We start from the raw sequence: 18,359 nt of genomic DNA on the forward strand, positions 1-18,359 counted from the left end.
TGTCCCCACAGTAACAACAAGCAGCTTGGTGCGCGCACCCCACTTTCAGCGTCTATGACTCCCAGCATTGCTACATTTTCATGACAAAAAGTGGGGGGATAGAATCGTGTTTCAGCAAAAGTGGGGGTGTTATAACAACTTTATCACCCGGAGAGAAGAAACACTCTTTTCTGATTGACTGTTGGGGTGGGATCACCGTTCCATATCAATGCTTATGAATGGTAACTATAACAACCATAGTAGGACAACAGTTGAGCCTGGAAGCAGGCTTCGCAACAATGGAATCAACTGTAAACAAGTTAACTGTCCATGCTATCGCTGTTACAGGGCCAAAGAAACAACAAACTGATTAAGTCGGCTTCTTTTTAAAACGCTTCTTTGCCTCTCGCCCTCGTCCATTAGTTCCGTATAACAGGACACTTCGGTGGCCGTTATCCCTTGCATAACCCCCCTGCTTGCAACCCCCCTGCTTCCCCATCTTAGACAGGCTGAGCTTCTCTTGGGGTCATAGCAAGGTCAGGAACTGGGAGTTGGATGTCTGAGACAAAAATCTATTTTTGCATCTTCTTTACATGTCCATAAGGTGTTTTATCTTTTTGACGTGTCCATTAGGTGTTTTTAATGTGCTACCAGTAGGGCTCCAAACCAGATTTTTTTTTTCATTCGGTTCATTCCGAGCAGAATCAGTATTTTAACGTTTCTAGTTTTGCTTTCCATCTTAAAATTACTGTTCCCAGTACCAGTTAGAACCAAATAAACGGTTAATAACGTTCCATGTAGGGCTATGTGACATGATAATTCAGATGACATAAAAATGTCTAGCCTATCTATTTTGCATACAGATTTGTTGGTTTCAGGGAGGAACAAAAAAATGCTGCCGCCCTGGATGCCTTACCATCTAAGCATAAACATTTAAATGAGAAACTGTCATTTTAATGCCGCAATTAACGCTTGCTAATAGCTATATATATATAGGGACGGGAGACACATTTCACTTTAAAAGGGAAACTTGGCAGGATTTCCCCCTCTGCTGGAGAAATTGTGCATTATGCTACTTTAAACTGTGGGATAAAGCACATGGATTTGTTTACAAGCTAGCGAACGGTTAGCATACGTTTGGCAGAACTATGTGGATGTGGAAGGTAAGAAACACGATTTAAAACGAGTTTCTTGTTTCTCACTTCTCTTTCTGGGACGGTAGTCTCAATGTTGCAAGGTTGGTTTTCCGCCTGGGGACGCTAGGCACAGCGGGGACAGTCACCATTTTCACCGGAACAGATCATTTAACCATCCAAATGATTTCTAAACGGGTTTATTACGTTGAAATAGTTGCCACGTTCCCCTTTAAGGTTAATTTCATAGAGACAGTTCACAGTTTACTACCTGCAGCCATTAAGTCCACCATTCAGACATGCACAAACACTGTATCAGTTCTAAAGCAGACAATATTTTAATCGTTGTAATAATAAAAGAAAAAAAAACATTATTAACCGGTTATCAATATTTCAAATACATGTTTCTGTTCCAGAAGATTAAAAATTGATAACGATCTATGAATTGTTTCTATTTTTTGTTTTATGAAACGGTTCAAAGCCTTGGTTACCAGACATATCACAAGCGACATAAGCAGTAAACACCATGGCTAAGTATTTTTGGTTTAGATGGCAATGCGCTCGTTGATGTTTTAGAATAATGAATAAGAACAGCTTGTCATTGTTGCGTGACAAGGAATGGAACAATCCTGACTGATATGCAGGGTGTAGATTTCCAAATGTTTTTTTTTTTTTTTTTAAAGCTGTTTTCCTGAGGACATTTTTGCACATTTACAGTAGCTTTAAAGGATAAGCAAATGTTTGCACCACTGTTAGTCTGTGTGTGGGGGAATGTGTGTGCAGGTGAAATTGTGTAAATTGTGTGTGTATGTGTGTGTGCGTAAGTGTAAATTGTCTATGGTGACTGTAGTGTGACACTGTGTGTGTGTGTGTGCGAACTCAATTGTGTGAGTAGTGTACACAATAAGAGCAGTTTTTTGGTTTTTTTCCGTGTGTGCTTGTTAGAACAAGGAGCGTGACTTGTGTTAGTTCATTCTTTCTAACAGCTCTCTCTCATCTCTTCCTGAATCCCTCATTCTCTGTTCGCTTCTTTAAAGTTCATCTCCCTTAAACTGTCTGACCTTTTTTGTCTTCACTTGTGTCCTTCTCTCCCCTCTCTATGCTCTCTTTCTTTCTCTCTCTCTCTCTTTCTCTTTTCATGTTGGATTTCTTCTCCCCCTCTCTGCTTTTGATTTCACTGCTCCCTTGTTCTTGTTCTCTCTCTCTCTCTCTCTCTCTCTCTCTGGTTTTGCAGAACGGGGGCCCTAGTCTTGCGCTGACAAAAAAGTTCTTGCCACGCCAAGATTCCTGGAAAGCGTACGGCTCTCAGCGAGAAGGAAAAAAGAAGAAAAAAAAGTTTATGGGGGAAAAAGGAGGGAGGAGGGAGAACAGCACTACTGACATCTGCCAAGAAAAACAAACGGAGAAGCTTTCCTCTGTGCCAGAGAGCCTTTAAGGAGGCTTATTAATGTGCCCATTTCACAGAGGGGGATGGGGGGGGCTCCCTCCTGCACCCCCACACACCCACCCCTGCCCCCCTCCTGCTCAGCTCCAGGGTAGTAACTGCAGTAACAGCTTGTCCTAACTGCTTGTGAGCGACCAACTGTCATGCAGCACTGAATGCTGTCTGTCCACACTGAATCCATTAAAAAATAATATGAATATTCTGCTATTAAGCCATGTGTCTTGTTTAATATAGCTTTAAAAACAGGGTGTCCAACAAAAGTTGTGCTCAAAGCACTGTGTTGTGTCACACTGTACAGGACAGCTTTGCTCGCATTAAGTCAGGACATTCGAATTAAAAAACAAAGAAATCCAACTAATTTTGTCACCGACACTTGCAGTTAGGACATAGTGTAACCAGCCCCACGGACAAAGACACAAACACACATACACCTTGTTCCTCAACGTTAATGACAACACAGCTTACACAGACACTTCCTGTCTGATGTTTACACTGCACACACAGAGTCTGGAGGAAAGACTCTTGGTCAGCAACCAACAGGCTAATTCTTGGAATCTTGAAAATTAGATTCATTCAAATCGTGCAATCAAACATTTCATCAACCGGTATCTCTCTTTTTATCTATCTATTTATCTATGTATCTATTTCTTAATTTATTGGCATTCATTGTCCACTGTCCACATCACGGAATGATTGAATGTGCAGGGTCAAGCTAGACGTCTCTGCCCTATGCTACTGATAGGAACTCATCAAAAACCTCTTTTCTTGGGCTTTACTTTTAATGAACACTCGCAGAAGAACAAGGTTTCTTTTTTTCGAAAGCCTCTATGGTAACGGTGTGGCAAAAGACGAACACATGACTTCTTTTTCGAGACCTCTGTGCTACAGGAGCCGCAGTGGAATGGCATAACCATGAAGACAGCCGCCTTTATCATATCACATCTCCATGGAAACTGTGAGTCTCGGTTCGGGGAAGTCGGGGGAGAGTAAAAGGAAGGATGTGAAAAGGGGAGGGCCGATCGACAATAAAGAAAAAGGGTTGGTTTTTGTGGAACTTTTTAAAAACTTCTCGGAAAAACAACTTGAGGCATGCCGAAGGATGTGCTGCTCTTGCCTCTTTGGACATTTATTCTCCCCCCCCCAAAAAAATAAGCAATTAGGCGAGAGCAGCCTCTTCTAGATAGAGGAGAAGATGAATGTTGTGCCATTTCCTCAATGAGGTGAAGGAGAAGGGGGTGGGGGGGGCACACTGGGGTTGCACGGATGTACTGAGCGAAACGCTGTGGGCCTTAAGGACCACGCAGGAGACACACAGGCCTCGGACGGGCCTTCTGTGGGTTAGACCCTTTTGTCGGGACCGTTCAGTTCATGCTTATTAACGGTCACCTTACTTTTATCACAATCAGGACCTCAAGACAGTTGTCACACACACACACACACACACACAGAGATCTACAGCCTCTATGCGTGGCCCAAGACGCGTGTCAAAGACCTTGTGACAACACCCTCTCACAGACTGCATCAGCTACATCAGGCATTTACATTTACATTTATTAATTTAGCAGACGCTTTTATCCAAAGCGACTTACATATCGCTGCTGTCGGGTGGAAATCTTGTATCTCCAAATCCATTAAATTTCAGGAAATTGAAAAAACCTTGTATTTTCGAAATAATCCAACACTGCTTCATCAAATCATTTTTTTTTATTTTTATTTGGAGATACAAGGAGTCCACCCAACAGCAGCGATATGTCAGCTATAGAACACCTTGCTATAGAACACCAGCTATAGACCCTTTCAAGAGAGTTCCATTATCAGCATCATAGTTGGCCCCACAAGGCTTCCGTTTTAACATTCCATATGTTATCTTAATGCAGAGGAAGTAGATTGTTCAAGCATTGTTTTTGTTTTTATTGTTGAAAGGGTCTATAGAACACTATAGAACACCAGGCTATAGAACACCTAGCTATAGAACACCAGGCTATAGAACACCAGCTATAGAACACCCTACACTTTTTTCTCTTTTCTTGTCATTCTGCATTCTGCTGTCTCCGTGTGGATGGCCCCTCAGAGCACCATCTCCTCCTCCGAGCACAAAGTTCCCGGCACTTTTTGTGTAAGGCTTGGACCAAAGGCAACATACAAAGGTATTATAAAACACTCTCACACACAAGAACAACACTTAGCAAGATGTACCATGCTAAGCCTTTATTAGATTAAATGTTAAGCTATTTACTCAGCTGTTTCTACTGACTCATATTCACATGGTGTTGTCAACATTGAATATTTGTCCTGCTGCAGTGGTGCGTACTCGACTGGAGGATGTCACAAACACATTTGAAAAGTGACGAATCTACTTGCGTCCGCCTTGTGTTGACACACCCAGCAGCTCTCATCGCCCTGTCACACACACACACACACACACACACACACACACACACAAGCTCTCATCGCCCTGAGCTCCGCTGAGAGGAGTTCAGATGAATGTTTACCAGCCGGGCAGGCAGTGGCGCAGACACACACACACGCACGCACGCACACGCACACACACACACACACACACACACACACACAGCCACGGGTATGTGCGGTGTCTGTTCAACCACAGAATATTAAGCGAATGCAACATTCATTAGTAGTGACGTGTGCCTCTACCTACAGGCTTATTGTTCGGCACCAAACAAGCTACAGGAATAGGGCTCCATCTTATCCACTAACACAGACATTGGCAGTCTATTATATACATATATATAATAATTTTTTGTCTGATACCAAATAAAACGGGGTGGGGGAGTGGGGCTTCTAGTTCCCACTTCAACAGCACTTGTCTTTAAAGAAGGGACATAACAATTTCCATGGCAACGGTCATGCGTCATTCGGAGCCATCAACAAAAACAATGAACTCGCAGAACAGAAGCCATGAATATTTATTAGCATTCATGTTATTAATACTTGTGTTAAACTTCTTTCCAGTGCAAAAAACATGCTGCATAGACCTTTTTCATATCACACGCTTCGTTGCAGTCAGAGTTGTATTAAACAGAACTGTATACTTTTGATGCTTCTTCGAATCCCAAGGAGTTGATTTTTCCAGCATTCGTGCTAACCGCCCACTGTACCTCCTCTACCGCCATTTATGAGCGTCTTCCCCAGAGTCCAGTCAATAAAACGAACAAGAAAGAGGGGGGTGAGAGAGGGGGAAGAAGGAGAGAGAGAAGAAAAAGAAAGGGAGAGAGAGATTGTTAGCCTGAGAGAGAATTAAAGAGTGTGATGGAGGGAGTTAGAAAGATGACCATGGAGAGAGTGAGTGAAAGAGAGAGAGATGGATAAGGGAGGGAGTGTGGTAGTGAGAGAAAGATGGAGGGAGAGGGAGAGAGAGAGGGAGGGAGAGAGAATGAGTGAAAGAGAGAGGGGGAGGGAGAGTCAGAGGCAAGCAGCCTTCAAATGGCTTTGATTATATTTTTCCTAGAAAGAAGGATACGAGAGAGTGCATTTGTGCGTGTGTGTATGTGTGTGTGTGTGTGTGTGTGTTCTGCAGTAATACTGAGAACTAGTGCTGCTTCCATGAAAAACAGGACTGAACGCTGTCTGTGTCTCAAGGTACAACAATGAATCTTATATCCCCTCCTTATATCCCCACTTTACCCTTCCTTTAAGCTATGCAAAGAGATACACATGATATACAACAGTAAACACATGCACCAATGCATACACTAAAACACACACACACACACACACACGCACACGCACACACAAGTGCACACACACACACACACACATACGCACACACACACAAACACACGCACACACACACATTCTTCTGTATTTCCTCTCTCTCTATAACCTGACTCTCGCCAGATGAATTACGTTCCGCCTAGCTCCACTCACATCCATCTGGGATCGCTTCCATTGAGAGTGATTTCAGCACCAGATTGTATGGTAGAGCCAATCAGGACGCAGGGAGGGAGTTTCATAGATGTGACGTAGCGTAGAAGCGACTGTGAGACTGTTCTCAGCATCACGGGTTGGCTTCGATGTGAGTGGTTGAAGTAGCACGTCAATAGATGACGGACAAGTGGCTTATCCAATCATATGCAAGGATTTTTGATAAGGCCCAGTCTTCTGAAGCACCACTCCAATGGATCGATCCCAGATGGATGAGTGGAGCTAGGCGGAACGAAATTCATCTGGCGAGAGTCAGGTTACTCTCTCTAGGCTATATTGATAACACTTTTTAAATAATTTGAATTTATTTCATTAAAACAAGATACATGCACACTACATTATAAAGACATAACAACATGACTGGTGTATTATCACTTGACAGCATCCTTACAAAAACAAATACACTTTATTTGTAATTCAAAGGCATCCTTGGGTTTCATGAAAGACGCTATACAAATCCAGGTTGTTGTTATTGTTGTCATTATTATTATTATTATTATTATTATAATAATAATATTTTGTCATAATGAGCATTGGCCGATTAAAGTGCTCATAAGGTCAATTAAACAAAAACACAGAGATTGTTCGGAGGCAACTGAGGAACAATATCAATGCTCTCCATGTGTCATTCTGAGACTCATAGAACTCAGAACTGTGTAGCCTATTCAATATTTTTGCAGTAGTAATCTTAAAGAATTCAAACTGGCTCATCCCTTTTGTCATTTGTCAAGTTTAATTCTTCTTGTTTGTCTCATTTATTCAGTCCGAGTTATTGTTTCGATATAATTGCGGCATTCGGTCACCCCATTGGTTCATCTTCTGTACTGACGCCGAGCTGGCCTGATAGCAACAGCTCTTATGAGGCCCCACTTTGGCTCAGAGATGACAATAACAGAGGGGACAACATTTATCCCCCTCTGCCCCTCATATTGATTAATGCTACTTCATATAAGTAAAGTGCTGCAACGTGAGAACAGTCTAGTAGGCTAGCCTACATAATAATCTGACATCAGAAACGCACCGTCACCGTCAGCACTCATGCTGCTGACACAGTGGCTGCGTGATAACTTAATTTGGCCTTGATCATGCAGGACATTTCAGAATGTCGAGTGTGTAATCCATCATAAATGGCTAGTTTCAATAGAAAAGTTAGCTGGACAAATGAAAGAAAACTACAAGGATTCAGTGAAGCATAATAATGTTTTAGAACCTTCAAAATTAGAAAACTGATGCAACTGAGATGGAGGACAACTGCACGTAGAGTAGAACGTAGGCCTATTGTCCGAAGGAACGTGAATGTCACAAAAAGTGTTACGGAAATTGCTTGGCATCGCTTATCTAATGGCTCTCTACCGAAACACCTGTAGTTTGCGGAGGAGAAAGCACTCGTTTGATAAATCAGCCAGTAGGCTAGGCCTAGTAGACAAATAACTTTTAGAAATAATCTGTACTGCAAAAACGAATGTTGGTGGGTATTTAAACTATCTAGCGGGTGTTTTAACAGCTGCAAGAAATAGAAGCTTCATGGTCTTTATGTTCTGGTTCATAAATTATTTTCATAAAACTTCAAGTTGCCCTATAACTTTACTCTCCAAACTCTTCACTGCACTGTAGGCAATTAACTGACAGTATGATAGGCTATTTATTTTCTGTAGGCTACAATAAACACATTTATTTTTTCAACTTTTGTAATATTACGCACTTGGCTACTGAACGCAAATCAGCAGGAGAGAGAATGCACGTAGCCTACGCAGCGTGTAGCGCAATGTGTAGGCTATTTGGTTACCAACTAACACTGTTAGCCAATTCACTAACTTAAGACTTCAGTGCCATCATATACAACGTTTTTTTACACAACAAATACAGAAAGGATGGAGGCAGCAAAAGTAGAGGAGTCATTTCAGATGGGGCAAGAACAAGGTGAATTTGTATGCTTGTCAAAACGTAGTCCTACCCTGCATTAGAGGAGCTGATCATCATACCAAGCACACTCGCTGTTTAAATTCATACACCACGGTAAACTAAAACTAAAATGTTACAAAGGTGGCAAAAATAATATAGGGTATTATTAGCCATGACATTACTAGGCTATGAATCGTTCGTTCATTTTTTTTTTTTTGGGTGGGGGGGGGGTTAACAAACCATCTGGTTTTTACACAAATCGCACCCTGCAGACATCACACACAACATCTAGCTCAAAAGTACTCAAATTAACGTAAGTCATCCAAACATAGACCCTTGGTTGTTAGAAATAGAAATAAGCTGTGACCTTTGACCCGGAGGGTTTACTCACACTGGTAATGGCCATAGACTACCTGGCAGAGCCATTTTTGAGGGAGAGCTTTTAAGAAAACTCTAAACTATCATGTTATGACAGGGCTCAGAATGACAAAGCATTACTAGAAAACAATAATAATGGTGCTTGTTAACTAACCTGACTCTCGCCAGATGAATTTCGTTCCGCTTAGCTCCGCCTAGCTTCACTCACATCCATCTGGGACATGGAGGTATTATATATAACTGGAGAGAGTGACTAAGTCCCGCCCCCATTCATTTCAATGGCCCATGCTAGGCTAGCTACTTCAGCCAAAAAAGTTTGAAATTGACCGCAGCCATCTTTATGATAATGGCGTTTCATGGGTGTTCGTTTCCGGCACCAGCTAGAATTAGCCTATTAGATTTCATGTTACAGACAGAGACAACGTCAGGTACAATGGTATGTCGTTGATGAAGATTGGACATTCCCTGAGGAAAAGAATTTGTTCGGGAACGCGCTTCACTTCACCTAGGCGCAAATTTATTTAATTGGTTTTGGGAATGGTGTTAGAAGTTTGCCCTGTCTCTGAAGTCCTAGGTTATTTAATGTGATGTTCATATGTGATAATAAACCATGCGAATCAATATTGAGTCACTTTAGGCTACACAAATAATAATTCCTAAATGCTATATTTGGACAGGTTGTAGGCCTATAGGCTATCCAACGAAAATTATATAATCAAGTAGACATGGGATTTAAGAAACTTGTGGATAGCTGGTATTTTTGCTGCACACAGTGTGAATTTGCAGCTTGTTAAACCTAGGCTACATTTGCAGGCAGACGAAATTAAGCCAACGCAAGTTAAACTTACCGATAGAAGCGCACATCCTCGGGTATTGTGGTTTGAGCAGGCATAGAGTCTGCAACTGTTGTTGGACATTTGGCTTTTGCCTCAACTGGCAGCCTGAACATTTAAATCAAATGCATAGCCTAATCATGTCAATGTTGCAAGAAAGCAAACGAAATAAGTCATTGACATTTGTTTCGTTTTAAATCACTTGGGGAGACATAGGTTACTTGATCCAGACGTTGCATTCTACATACAGCCTGTGCGTTTTAAAATAGTCTTCATACACAACGCAATGAGTAGGCTAATAATTGGATATAGGTCATTGCTATGCATCTGCCAAAGTGTATGGTCATAGTCAGTTACTTTAGGTAATTGGCACCCCATATACGGCAAATAATAGCCTAATATGACAACATTAACATTTTTCTTTTATTTACCACAAAGTCCGGTAATACAGCCTTAACCATGTAGGCATTAAGTCAAGTATCAGTAGCTTAATCCAAGTAGTTAGTTGTTTTATTTGTCGTCTTCCAGAAATGCAAACCAACATGGACGCGCGAGGACGCTCGTGCCCAACACTAAACTCGTGCATGAGCTGTCATCTACCAATCAGCATGTAAAAACTGGTGCAGGAAGTTGCAACCATGTAACGCCATGTTTTCAAAAATGTCGGCGGCCAAATGCCATGCTAAGTGGCTGAAGCTAACCCGTCAAATCCTGACCCCCTGATCTGGGACCTCTTCCGTTGAGAGTGATTTCTGCACCAGATTCTATGGTAAAGCCTGTCATATAAGGTGAATAGTGAAATATAGCTCTAATCCCTTTAATGGCTATGTGGCATGTAGTGCGCATGCGTAGCAATGCGCGAGGGGCCTTATGTTAGTTGAACGTTGCTAGAGTGAAGTTAAGCTACCAAAGGTAAAGGTACAAAATAATAATCTTCTAAGAATTCTAAGACTGCGTGGACATTGAATTCTTTACATGGTGTCAGAAGAGTTCGATGGACTCTTCGTTTCTGTTTGGGGAGATGGCCAAATTTAATCCACCGGAGAGTTTTGCTTTCGAACGTCCGAATGAATGGTCTGACTGGAAGCAACGATTCCAGCGGTTTCGATTGGCAACGAAACTGAGCAAAGAGGACGGCGAAGTTCAGGTCAGTTCACTGATATATGCTATGGGCCCTGAGGCTGAGAACATTTTCAAGTCCTTCACATTTGCTGAGGCTGGGGATAGGAAGAAGCTCGACGTTGTGTTAGGAAAATATGACGAGTACTTTTATCCCAAACGGAATGTGATCCACGAGCGCGCCTGTTTTTACCAAAGAGTGCATCGGCCCGGGGAAAAGGCTGAAATGTTTATCAGAGCTCTTTATGAGATGTCAGAACATTGTGACTTTGGCATGACCAGAGAAGAACATATACGTGACCGTATTGTTGTGGGCATTCTAGATAAAGAAGTATCACGTAAGCTGCAACTGATGGCTGACCTTACACTTGCCCAAACTATTCAAACTGTTCGCCAGTCCGAGGAGGTCGCGTTGCAAGTGCACCAGCAGGGGGAGGCATACGCCGCGGTACAGGAGATATGCGGGAAAGTAGCAGACAGGGGAAAGCCAAAATGGCTACCTAAAAGAAACGAAAATGGAGATAAAGGAGATCCAAAATGTGGTAGATGTGGGAAAATAAAACACAAAGATCCTGAAATGTGCCCAGCTAAGAATTCTACATGCAACAAATGTGGAAAAGTGGGTCACTGGGAAAGAAAGTGTCGCAGTAAAGTAGTCAGAGAAGTGACTGAAGAAACAGAAGAGGCACGATATTTCCTAGGTGCTGTAACAAATGCAAACAAAAATGATGAGAAATGGTCAGTACAGTTCACAATTGGAGCAACGCCGGTCAAATTCAAAATTGACACGGGGGCTGATGCAAACGTTATGGGAGAGGAGACATTCAACAATTTAGTTCCAGAGAAGAAATTAGAGCCATCTAATGTCACACTCTGCAGCCCAGGTGGTCAGTTGGACTGTCTGGGGAAGTTTGAGGCCAGCACAAGGTACAAGGGAAAGCCATACTCTTTTCCTGTCTATGTCATCAGTGGCCAAAATGCAAACAGTCTGCTGAATAGAGACACCGCAACGATGATGGGACTGGTGAAACGGGTTGAAGAAGTGCACAAAGCATTTGGTGAGCAGGGAACTCTTAAAACAGATCCAGTAAAAATCCGGTTAAAAGAGAACGCTCAGCCATACACAGTGCATACCGCCCACCGTGTTCCTCTGCCCCTTTTGAAACAAGTCCAGGAGGAATTAAAACGAATGGAGGAGAATGAAGTGATAGAGCCTGTAACGGAACCTACAGACTGGTGTGCACCAATGGTGCCAGTTCCGAAGAAAAATGGAAAGGTGCGCATTTGCGTAGATTTGAAGAGATTAAACGAAGCTGTAAGAAGGGAGAGATACATACTTCCTACTGCAGAGGAAATTACTGCAAAACTCAGTGGCGCAACTACATTCACGTCATTAGACGCAGCGTCTGGATTTTGGCAGATTCCTCTTCACCCTGAAAGCAGCAAGTTAACCACCTTCATAACGCCCTTTGGGAGATACGCTTTTAAACGACTCCCATTTGGAATTACAAGCGCCCCAGACATTTTCCAACGCAAGATGACGGAGACTCTCAGCGGCCTTGAGGGCGTGGCTATCTTTATGGATGATGTGCTGGTATATGGAAACAGTCCAGAAAAGCATGACCAATGTCTCAGCAAAGTGTTGGAGCGAATTGAGTCAGCAGGTCTGAAGCTTAACAAGGAAAAATGTAAGTTCAGACAAAGCCAGCTTCACTTCCTGGGCCAGGTTATTGACAAATCAGGTGTGAGACCCGACCCTGATAAGGTCAAAGCAATCCGTGAGCTCCCAGCACCACAAAATGTCCAGGAGCTGAGACGTGTGCTGGGGATGTTCAACTATCTTGGAAAATGTATGCCAAATCTATCGACAATAGGCCAGCCGTTGTATGAACTGCTCAAGTCAAAGTCAGTCTGGACATGGGACCACACTCAGCAGGAAGTGTTTCAAAAGATGAAAGAATGCCTCTCTACTTCTCCAGTTCTGAAATTCTACGACGTGAACAGACCCACTGCTGTCTCAGCTGATGCCAGCAGTTATGGCATTGGCGGGGTGCTTCTACAGCTGCACAATAAAGACTGGAAACCAGTGGCGTACTGCTCTCGTCGGCTGTCTGATGCAGAGACCAGATATGCACAGATTGAGAAGGAATGTTTAGCAAGTGTGTGGGCCTGCGAGAGATTTGAAAAGTATCTGTGCGGTCTTGAAGACTTCAAGTTGGTCACAGACCGTAAACCCTTAGTTCCCCTCATGAACAAAAAGGACTTGGACAATGTGCCTATTCGATGTCAAAGGCTACTCATGAGATTGATGAGATTTAAACCAACTGCTGAATATGCGCCTGGAAGGACGTTGACGGTGGCTGACACCCTCTCGCGTAGTCCACTTCAGTGTCCGGAAAATGAGAGTGATCCCAATCTACAGCTGGTGTTGCAGTATATCAAGACTGGGTGGCCAGAGTACGTAGGTAATGTACCAGTAGCAATAAGAGAGTACTATCCAATAAAAACCGAACTGTCTGAATTCAATGGCATTGTCACCAGAGGGAGCCGAATGGTGATACCAGACGTGTTGAGACCAGACACTCTGGAGCGCATTCATGATGGACATCAAGGTCTGACCAAGTGTAGGGAGCGCGCCCATACGGCTGTATGGTGGCCTGGCATTAGGGTTGGGTATCGTTTGAATTTGAACGATTCCGATTCCAATTCCGATTTCTTATTTCGATTCCGGTTCCTAACGATTCTCGATTCCGATTTTTTTAAGAGGCAGGGTAAAAAAAAAGTTTAAGATATTTTAAATGAGCTAGCTAACCAACGGTCTTTCTCAGGGTATCTGCACATTTTCCAAGTTCAAATTTAAAGACTTTTAAGACCTTTTCAAGACATCTAAATGAAACTTAAGACTATACCACGGCAAAAAGATATATATGACTGTTTATGCAATCGTTTTTTTTTCCTACTAATTTTAACCCCCACCCCATTTTGGATGTCTACAGAAGTTACCAAATATATTTTGGCGAAAGAAAAATAATTGTGTGTGAATTACCTTCAAAGCTACAGTATAAATTCCCAATTTTAGGGTCTGGGCTGCTTGCTTTTGAAGCTGGCTGTAGCCTACATATTTGGTTTTGCTTACTGCTGAGGCTGACTGTTCTTCACCTGTGTCTGAAGTAGCCTAGGCTACTTGCCAAAGGCATGTGCACTGGACTGGATTCCCTTCAATATTTTTTTCAAAGTTAGACTAAGCTATTTACATATTTTAATAAGCCTATACAATTTACTATTTGCATCTATTGTCCAATATGCAGCACAGCAAATTAAAGTTAATCCACTGCTTTACATTTTGCATACCAGTTGTATCTAAACCAACCAAAGCTTGACTGAAACATTGTAAAACCATTGACTTGTTTTAAATGAATTAAGAGACAGGTCCTCCTCGCATGATCCTGCTGAAAACTGCTGGTTTCATCTCAAGCACGCACGTATTATGAACGCACGTTTTTTTTTATGTAGCCAGTCGCCGACATTCAAAAAATATGCGGTTATAGTTCACAACTTTTGCGAAGTAGGCCTAGCCTACTGGGAAACGCTGGCAAGCAAGCTGCTGACAGATATTACAGGTAGGCTATTATAACGTAGACAGATATTTTCTTCCCTAGGCTAGGCCAGCAACACACGCTGGAAAGATGCAAACAAATCAACTTAACATATACAGTATTTCCTCCTGATTGCGAAGCACTGCACATCATTTGACCAGCAGTCTTCGCGTCCATAGTTTGTTAAACGATGCTGCGTCCGAGCAACGATTTTAGATGCCAAGCGCAACTCCAAAAAGGAGAACAAATGAGCGTCCGGCTTGAGGCTGCGCCGAACGCCGGACAGGGCTTTTAAAATCCATATGTCTGGTCTAAATTCGAACGTATGGCCAGCCTATCGCTTTCTCCCGCTCATTCTACCGTAGGCTTCCTCATTCCACGTAGGCTACCTGTATATCTCTCTGGCCTCAGCTACACCACGAAAACGTCAGGCATATTATTTTGTACATAGGCCTACTGTATTATTACCGTTTTCACACCTTTAACCACACCCGTGAAAAACATCTTCACTCTGCAACCACTACACTGCAACCACTACACTTAAATACACGAAACTGGATTGAGACATCACTCGCTCTCTTGCACTCGCTGGCTGTCCCATACGCACATTTAATACTTCTCGAAAATTCAGTTGTATTTAAGACTATTTAAGGATCCACGGGAACCCTGCTTTCTGAATGAAATAGTCTGACCTTCTCCATGAATTTTAATTCTATGAACTATGGACTTCTTCGTTGGTGTTCAGCCGTTTCTTCTTCAGGTCGGTGGACTGGGAATCGAAACTAGGAATCGAAATTTAAACTTTTGAACGATTCCGGGAAAATCGCAAAGATAGTCCCGGTTCCAACCAATACTCGATATTCGATACCCAAGCCTACCTGGCATCTCATCCGAAATCAAGCAGAAAGTCCTGTCCTGTCAGGTCTGTCGGGAGATGAAACCTACTCAGCGGAAAAAACCCTTGATCTCAACTCCTCTGCCTGAGCGGCCTTGGAAAAGACTTGCCACTGATTTGTGTGAGTATAACAAACACACTTACCTAGTTGTATCAGATTACTTCTCGCGGTTCCTTGAAATACTCCACATGCCAACAACCACTGCTTCACAAGTTATCCTAAAGCTGAAGGCAGTGTTTGCCAGATTTGGCTGTCCGGATGAGGTTGTGTCCGACAACGGACCTCAATTCTCATGTCAGGAGTTTAAAGACTTTGCTGTGAAATTTGACTTTGTGCACATTACCTCGAGTCCACACAATCCCCAAGGGAATGGACATGCAGAGCGTGGAGTTCAGATTGCAAAAATAATTTTGAAACAGAAAGACCCTCTGCTTGCCCTCATGTGCTATAGGTCAACACCTTGCGCCACCACAGGCGTGAGCCCAGCAGAGCTCCTTATGGGCCGTAAGATCAAAACAACTCTTCCTACACTGGAAGCAAATCTGCAGCCACGATGGCCTGATCTAGAAGTCATCAAAAATAAGGATGCCAGTGAGAAACAGAAACAAGCCTTCTACTTCAATCAGTGCCATGGTGCAAGACCCCTACCATCACTAAAGCCAGGTGATCCCATTGTCTTTAAGCTGGACCATCAAAAGTCCTGGCAGACACCTGCTATCGTCACAGGAGAAAGCACCACACCACGTTCCTACGTCATTGAAACACCCCAGTGGGACAGATTGAGACGCAACCGCCGTCATCTGCAACGTGTTCCTGTGACAACCGCAATCCCTTGCATTCCTGATGACCATCAGCAAGGTGATGCCACACATCAGCCTGACCCTACAGTCTCTGCTGACGCTGTCTTGCCGATGCCCAGTGTCGCATCAACAGACAAGCAGACTGGACTACTGTATACCCGGTCTGGCAGACTGAGTAAACCTGCTGAAAGGATGAATTTGTGAAAAAAAAAAAAAAACGTGCTGTATATAAGTTTGTGTATGTTTAAGGTCAAACTGCCTATTTTGTTTAAGAGATGGGCCATATACTGTGGGGTGGGGAAAAGAGAGAACGTTATAACATAATGGGTTATGTGATGTGATAATACCCACAGAGATTACTGTTCAAGGTGTTTAAAAGGTTAATACTAAGTGTTAAATGCAGAATACTTTGAATGTTCAACAGTGCTGAAGCAATGTGTGTTTTGTTTGTTTGGCTAGAGAAAAAAACAAAAATCCTGAAAAGGGGAGATGTCATATAAGGTGAATAGTGAAATATAGCTCTAATCCCTTTAATGGCTATGTGGCATGTAGTGCGCATGCGTAGCAATGCGCGAGGGGCCTTATGTTAGTTGAACGTTGCTAGAGTGAAGTTAAGCTACCACTTACCTGTCTGTACTACTGGTTCTATAAAGGTACAAAATAATAATCTTCTAAGAATTCTAAGACTGCGTGGACATTGAATTCTTTACAAAGCCAATCAGGACGCAGGGCGGGAGTTTCATAGATGTGACATAGCGTAAAAGCGAATGTGAGACTGTTATCAGCGTCACGGGTTGGCTTCGATGTGAGTGGTTGAAGTAGCACGTCAATAGATGACGGACAAGTGGCTTATCCAATCATATGCAAGCATTTTTTGATTAGGCCCAGCCTTCTGAAGCAACACTTCAATGGACTGATCCCAGATGGATGAGTGGAGCTAGGCGGAACGAAATTCATCTGGCGAGAGTCAGGTTACTTGTTAACAGCCATCAAAAAAAAAATTCTTCTTCTTCTAACCTGTGTAGGCTACATTTCTATCTAGATTTTTAAAAGGTGCCTTTTTTATCAGACACTTCACAATTGCTTCACAATTCACAAAAAAAGTCATTGAATTACGATCAAAAATTATGATTTTGTTAGGATTTACTGATTGTCATAATAAATTAAATTTGCATCGATATTATAGCTTACATCTTCAGTGTTTCAAATGGACAAAACCACAGCCAGATGCTGTTAAATTGCTGTGGAAATGTTTTAGGTTGTAAGGATTTTCATAATGTAGCCTCGTAAAACATAACATACTTTGGGACTTTAACCAGGCCCATGGGTTAGGGCCCTATTTTTACCTGTTCCTGTGATTTGGACGGCGTTGTTGTCCAGTCTCTGCAACAGCTTCTCCTGCACCCATGGGTATTCCATCTCCAAAGCCTCCAGAAATTTCCCGAAGGCTTTCGGCCCTCGGCCTGGGAGGATGTCGAGCAACATTAAAGTTCTCTTTTTGCTAGAGCTCTGTGCCTGAATCTCCTCCACGTGATCCAATGTTAGGATTTCTTCCTGGTAAAGGTACTGCACGATAGTGTCGTCTGTGCTGATGTTTGAGGAAAGATCCAGTCTGTGTTTACGAAGAATATATTTATGCTGAGGCTCCATGTCAATACCAGCAAATTATCTGATAAATACGTTGGTAACGTGTTGGCTGAATGAAATGACATTAAGTCACAGCAGCAAGTCACAACTAACCAAGAACTTCTGACAAGTTAGCAAGCTAACTTGATAGTTTGAAGTCACTCATCACACAGTGAGCTAACGTTAACATGCATTTATCTCGTATCTAGCCTTCATCAAAGCCCTGCAGTTCAATAAACATTTACTAGGCATATTCAAGGGCAAATTGTTTTCATTAGACAGAACATAAGAAATGTACTGTGAAATATGATGTTACGATAGCTATTGCTTGTTCTTCTTACGTCAATGGTTCTCGTGTTTACTTTTCCAGGAGGCTCGTGTCCGCCCTACATACCGTCCGATGAGAAACCAAAACCCCGGAATCATCTGTTGGTATGGTGTGAAGAGAAGTGCCTGCCTATAATGTATTAGGCCAGTGGTCCCCAAACTTTTTCTTCCGAGGGCCAGCTCACTATGCCTGGCTCTAAGAGAGGGCCAGAGACTCGGAGTATATCAACCATAAATAGCTTAGTGCTGTGAACAACAGCAGTCTACCTTAGTTGAATATTCCATTACATTTAATAATCACTAGAATTTAATACCATTGCTAGCTGTGTTTATGATGCCACCATTCCATATCAGTGTAAAATGTAGCTCAAATGAAATAAT

The 18,359-nt window shown here is 42.6% G+C and overlaps 1 protein-coding gene across 2 annotated transcripts in view; it reads right to left on the bottom strand.

Annotated features, from left to right (window-relative positions):
* cradd (CARD and death domain containing adaptor protein) overlaps positions 1-18,359 on the bottom strand; it is an 85,726-nt gene extending 67,367 nt beyond the window's left edge. The window contains exons 1-2 of one of the 2 annotated variants that reach the window (XM_076296896.1): positions 17,993-18,359; positions 17,372-17,637 (exon numbers count right to left, since the gene is read on the bottom strand). In XM_076296896.1, coding sequence (XP_076153011.1) covers positions 17,372-17,510 — 139 coding nt within the window. In that variant the 5' untranslated portion in view covers positions 17,511-17,637; positions 17,993-18,359. Of the gene's footprint in view, positions 1-17,371 lie in introns of both variants that reach the window. The other variant, XM_076296895.1, reaches the window with a different exon arrangement.

The sequence above is a fragment of the Alosa pseudoharengus genome, unplaced genomic scaffold (genome assembly GCF_046254945.1).
Source record: "Alosa pseudoharengus isolate Yale_2024_CS ecotype anadromous, Long Island Sound unplaced genomic scaffold, YU_APseudo_1.1 YU_APseudo_1.1_scf_20, whole genome shotgun sequence".
Classification (NCBI taxonomy): Eukaryota; Metazoa; Chordata; class Actinopteri; order Clupeiformes; family Clupeidae; genus Alosa; species Alosa pseudoharengus.